At 47.3% G+C, this 6000-nt stretch overlaps 1 protein-coding gene across 1 annotated transcript in view; it reads right to left on the bottom strand.

Annotated features, from left to right (window-relative positions):
- Positions 1 to 352: 352 nt before the first annotated feature.
- The window catches only part of LOC119395725 (piwi-like protein 1), a 33765-nt gene continuing 28117 nt past the window's right edge, over positions 353 to 6000 (bottom strand). The window contains exons 5-7 of the mRNA XM_037662735.2: positions 5202 to 5774; positions 2749 to 3132; positions 353 to 2224 (exon numbers count right to left, since the gene is read on the bottom strand). Of these exons, the coding sequence (XP_037518663.1) occupies positions 1769 to 2224; positions 2749 to 3132; positions 5202 to 5774 (1413 nt within the window). The 3' untranslated portion in view covers positions 353 to 1768. The remainder of the gene's footprint in view (positions 2225 to 2748; positions 3133 to 5201; positions 5775 to 6000) is intronic.

Raw genomic sequence — 6000 nt, 5'->3', positions numbered from 1 at the left:
ATATAAGCGTCTCCGACTGCCACTGTTTTCATTTTTCGCACAATTTCAACCTCTCTTTGCTTTGAAATTCCTTCCTGAGGTACGCGCTAACTCTGTACCCCGAGATATGCTCACATTGCATGAGCGCAGTTCCGGATTGCGAAGTTTTCTCGTGAACCGAAAAACAATTGAAAAAATTTCGTTTTCGTTCCGGAACGAAATAGTAGATAAAGTTTCGGTTACGTTTTCGTTCCGGTCAAAAATATCGTTTTTTTCGTTTTTCGTTTTCGTTCCGTTTCGACACATTGATCATTGGCGACGTCGCTGATGTCAAGCATCCTATGCTAGCTGCTACTAAATGAAAGCTTACGTCCCAAACGTAACGCAATCTTTATTGGTCGATAGAGTACATCGATGGTTACACAAAACACAACGGAGCATAATCGCGAAGAGATATTTCAATAGGCGATTATATGCATAGAAAGGCTCCGAAATCAATGATGACATAACTAAATTCAATTTGAGAACATCACAGCACATCAGTGAAAGTAACACATCAAGCTCAACTTAACGAATACAAGTCACAAGCCGTTGCGCTAGCTATGGTTGCCGGACCTCTAGGCATAAGGCTCACACAGTACGAGTGCATATCTTTGTTCTCGCAATTTCCTCGCGTAATCTTTCCTTTTTTCTTTTCGACACTTCGTACGCGCGCCACTACCTTGAGTGCTCTTTTTTCATTGAATGAATCGAAGTCGTTTCTGCAAAGAACAGAAGGAATACCAGGCAATCACTGCACTGAAAATCAATAATTCGTGTAACTGAAGCACGTGCTTAGCAGCCACGACATGGTTTACAGATCAATATTCCCACGGCATGAAATTATTGGCCGCTCTAAGTAGGCGATATTTTAATGAGAAAAGTTGAAGAAATATTTTAAGGCCTCTGAACCGGACCAAATAAGATGGCTTTTGCAAAAAAAAAAAAAAAAAACAGTCAGGCGCAGACTGCATGCCAAATATGCAGAAAAGCAAGTGAATGAACGAAAACAGAAAAATAATAAATGCAGCAGATGGATGGATGGACAGTTCAAATGTTTGAGACAGGTATTTGGAATTTAAGTGGGAGGAATCAAATAAGCCGATTGCGAACCTCACAAAAGTGTTCACACAAGTGCGCGAAGTATTATAAAGCAGCAAAATAATTATAAAGCTGCGCTCCTTTCACTGAAATCACGAGCGAAATATAGCGCTTTAAGACAATGACCACGCTAGAATAAATAAAACGGTTTCTTTTCTCTAATTACTGATATAAGGTTGCCTTTGAAAAAACTTTACCGGCAATGAATCGGTATGCAATAGAATCTTGAAAGGTACGATATTTCATATTTCTGCGGTCATGTATTTACGTAGATGAGCTTCCTAGAAATACGGTATTAAGAATAACCCAGCTCAGTTATCGCAAAGTTGCCATCCAATAAGAAAAATGAAAAAAGAAAGATATTTGATAAAAAAACAAGCGGACTAATAACGAAATCCAGACCGGACCATACGGACATGAATGACTTTTTTTCTTTGAAGCAGGCATTTCTTGCAAAAAAAAAAAGGAAGAAAAGAAAAAAAGCTGCTCTAACGAACCACCTCATCTACGCTTGCGATAATGAAGGAACGTTCCGTTCACATTAAGACGAAACAAAGATGGCAGTCAGTCGCGCCGACAGTGTGAAGCGTATCCGAGTTATCTGCATGAACAGGTGCCGTCCATCCATCTCATCTCGGTGCCAATCCCATTACAGGTAGAACAGGGTTGGCGCGAGCTTAGCGTTGTGCTCGCTGTGCAGCGACTGGCCGGCCAGGAAGGCGAGCTTGTGCGCGTACTGGCAGGGCGCCGGCACGCGGATGGTGCCGGGCCAGTTGAAGTACAGGTGGGTCAGCTTGTACGACAGGCGCTGCATGTGGTCCGGCTTGAGGCCCGTCGTGTCGTAGATTACGTTGTAGTGCGTCGGGGCCACGGTGCCCTGGCGGACGCTCTGCGAGACGAGGAAGTAGTCGTAGCGCTCGGGGCGCGTCACCTCGGTGTCGACCACGGTGCCCGGAAGAGGGTTGCCGTAGCCCCGGCTCGGGTCGTGCAGGAAGAAGCGCGTCGAGATGCGCTTGGTGACCACCACGAAGGCGAGCTTGTGCTCCACGCCCGGAAAGAGCGCGTCCAGGGAGCTGACGATCTGGTCGATCTCCCACTCGCGCACCTGCATAAGGGAATTATTAACACAATTATATAGGGTCACGGCTAGGCACAACCAAGGGAATGGTGGTTATAAGATATACACAGTGAGATGCAACTAGTTCGAACATGGCGGGACAACACGGGTGCTACATTAATTGTCGTGTTCTTCATGTTGCGGGCGTATTTTTTTAGATTGCTGGAATGGCATCTAAAATGCGCATAAATTAGAGGCTTCCATTACGGTGGGGTATGAAGGCCCCGCCGTAATACCAACCGTAGTACCACCGTAATACCAACGCTGTAGCCAAGAATAAAAAAACGGTGCACATGAGGCATAAAAGTCCCTGTGGTTGACTAAGGACACTTGTTCGTACAAGAATGACGGTATCAAGCCAAGAAATTAAAATTTCTTAGAAATAGAAATGCTGAGATTTGATTATATTATTCCATGTTTCCTTTAATAATTCGTATTAATTAAAATATCCTTCAGGGCAATGGCGTTGTGTATGTGGTTAAGGAATACACGAACGACAAGCGGTCGCTCACCTGCAGTATCTGGCCATCGGAGACGCCGTCCCTGAAGAAGATGATTCTGTCGGGCGCGGATCCCGCATTGGCCTGCATGTACTTGTGAATGGCGTCCTGCAGGAGGTGGCCCAGCTGGCTGCCCAGCTCCTGGTGCGAGGCGTGGAAGGCGACGCGCGAGTACCAGCGGGTGAAGGCGCGGTTCATACTGGCCACGAAGGCGCCCGCGGAGAGCTTGCGCGAGCTCGAGTCGTGGTAGGTGTCGTAGCCGACGACCATGGTGTTGACCAGTGGTACGTCCAGGCACCAGGCTTCGCCGCCCAGCTTGCAGTTGAGCTGTATGGCCACCTTCGTGGCCACCGAGCGCATGTTGCGCCGGTTGCTGATGGTGCGCGCCAGTATGACCTGCGGCAAGACGCAGTTGTGCATCGATAACATCAGCCGGCACATGCATGCGTAGGTATAGCAACCTCATACCCAAGTCCCTATGCGTTTTAAACATCAATTCTACGCTCAGGGAAACGTTCTTTGGACGAACAGAATTGTAAGGCGGTGCCAGGAAACGGCGGTGACACTAAAAAAGAGACAGAAAAGAAAAGCGGTACGGCAAGTGAGCTTTCCGGAAACCCTTAGGCTGAAGAATGGCTGATGAATGAAGAAAAAGTTCTTATTCACGCGTTTCGTTACACTTCGAATTGACAAAACAAACGCTTACGGGTTCTTCTGCAAGATAGCCTTCCATTTCAAGAAATTCGTCCCCGAGTATAACGAAAAGTCAAATTATGGAGCTTCCCTCCACTGACTGAAGAAAGTTGATGGCAGATGCGCCCTTCGGCAGAAAGGGTCACTGCGAATGAGCGATAGTTGGCGTCATTACTTGAGGAGAGCGGCGTTATGTTGAGTAGAGAGGCGACGATGTGCTCAGCTCGGTCGAGTGTAGGACGAACTTATATGATGAGATTGTGTAGGGGCTAGTTGGAACGTAATGGCTGCAAAAGGCAGCGCTGCAAAGTTCAAAAGACAGCAGACAGGAACGACACGGACGAAGTCGAGGCCTGCTTTGGAATACTGGTATAATTATTATTCAACTTCCGTACAAGTTTCCTTGCGAACAACCCTACGTATTTTCGTTTGTGGATATGAGCTTCGAACTCCGTGAATAAATGTGTTTCTTGTCAAAACGATGCCTCTTACGTTTATCTCGTCCTTTTGTTTTCTTTTATTTATGGGTTCCTGTCTATATGCTGGCATTGTGCAAAGTATCATCATGCAGGACCTCGTTGGACAAGACAGCCAGGAAACAATCTTTTTCTTGCAAGGGAGCTGCTTTCTGCACGTGCGTTACGACACCAAGTATTTCCAGCTGCGATTTGACAGCATTTCTGGTTTCTCGGAACTGGTGGTAAATAACCGAGATCAAAGTTGCTTTTACTCGTCATGGTTTCGTGATTGCCAAAAAAAAAAGAAAGCGGAAGTAGAGCATGAAGAAAAGTAAGACATGCATCATAAAAGTGTCTTCTGTTTTACTGCAATTAGAATTTAGAATTGTAGGCATATCATTGACTGGCGGCGTTTTAAATAGCAGATCACGCGCTCGCTTCATACTTTCCCCTTAATTCGAAAGAAAGCTCTGCGATACCACCTGCAATACCTGCCTTGATACCTTAAAAACCTGGCAAAATGCAATAAAATTAAACGATATATACAGGAATAGTCTCGTTAACGGGAGCTTTAGTTGGTATTATGCTAAAATACTAGAAAACCAGAAGCACATGAAATCACGAAATATCAGTTTTAATTAGCTGGGAAACGCATAGGAAGCAGGTGACCCTATGCAAGTGGTGCCAAGATATGTATATAGACGAAAGTGCCTAATAGCTAGGCAGAAACTAGATAACGCTGACCTGTCGCCTTGAACGTGTATGACTACTGCTCTGTATTTACCCTAATTACATGTTTAGGTAATATTAACTGTCGAAGTTCCCACAAATTTAGGTGTGAATGAGAGTATTGTAGGTATTTTAAGTTTTTTTTTCTTTATGGCATTTATATTATATATATTATACTTTATATTCAGATTATATTTCGCCAATGTATGTGCTTTACTTTACAAGAGCATCATTCAGAGATGAAGCTGCACAATGTCGCTCAACTCCATTTCAACAAGCATTCACTGCACAATCCCGGCGGTCAGTCCGGATGATCACGTGACTTATCAGGGCGCGACTACTGAAACAGATCGATCGAGAACACGGATCACTCTGCTGTCACAAAGGTTACCGTTTCGGACTGTTGGTATGACACTATTGGGTAACGTTGCTCATAAGGGACACGAGAAGAAACGATCAACACACAAAATGCTCGTTTGTCAAAAGTAGGCGCTTTCTGTGTTTCCAATTGCATCTGTGACCCTTATGCGCAACGTTATGCCAACCTATAGTCGGCTCTCTTAAGAGAAACGCGCGGCGGCTAACCTGCGTGTGCAGACCGAGGTCGACGCAGGCCTGCTTCTTGATCATGTCGTAGCGGTCCTTGCGGTTGTTGGGCAGCACCAGCATCGCCAGCTGCAGGTTTCCGGCGCCGCCGACGTCGTGCAGGGCGCGCACGTAATTCCCCGCCCGGTCGTCGTCCAGCTGCAGTATCTGCGGCTGGCCCATGCCCAGCCCCATCGGTGGGCACACGCTCAGCAGGGTGCGCACGAACTCGGTGGTGTTGGGCTCCTCGCGCTTGGGGCAGATCACCAGCCACGACTCGATGTTGACGGTCATGTGCAGGCGCTGGTCGCGCGTCTCGCGCGAGAAGTCCGCCGTCTGGGGGTTGTAGCGGTGACTGCGGTCGCCCTGGCCGATGCGCTCCGCCGGCAGCACGCGGCCCTCGATGGCGACCAGGGCGTCGTCGAACTTGAGGCCCCAGCGGTCCATCTCCTGGCGGATCTCGGCGTGGCCGTTGATGCGCCCTATGAACTCCAGCAGGTTGCGCACTCGCTTCGTCGGCTCGACGCGCGTGTGCTGAGCCAAGTCGCGCATCACCGACACGTTTGCGCGCATCTGCGAGGGGCGAGAGAGGGAGAGAACGGTGAGCGAGAAGACTTCACTGAGAGTCCGATATGTCAAAACAGACGAACTTAGTGCAGCTCACGACAGGGATCAAGGACGTGAACAACGAGAACAGGCGCTGAATGTGAACCGAAGTTTATTTTGAAAAGCAAGAAGAAAAGAAGAATGAAATAATAAAATCAAAATAAACTTGAGAGTCAGCGCTTGTTCTTCTCGT

This window comes from Rhipicephalus sanguineus, chromosome 6 (genome assembly GCF_013339695.2).
Source record: "Rhipicephalus sanguineus isolate Rsan-2018 chromosome 6, BIME_Rsan_1.4, whole genome shotgun sequence".
Classification (NCBI taxonomy): domain Eukaryota; kingdom Metazoa; phylum Arthropoda; class Arachnida; order Ixodida; family Ixodidae; genus Rhipicephalus; species Rhipicephalus sanguineus.
This window is presented reverse-complemented; position numbering and strand designations above follow the sequence as displayed.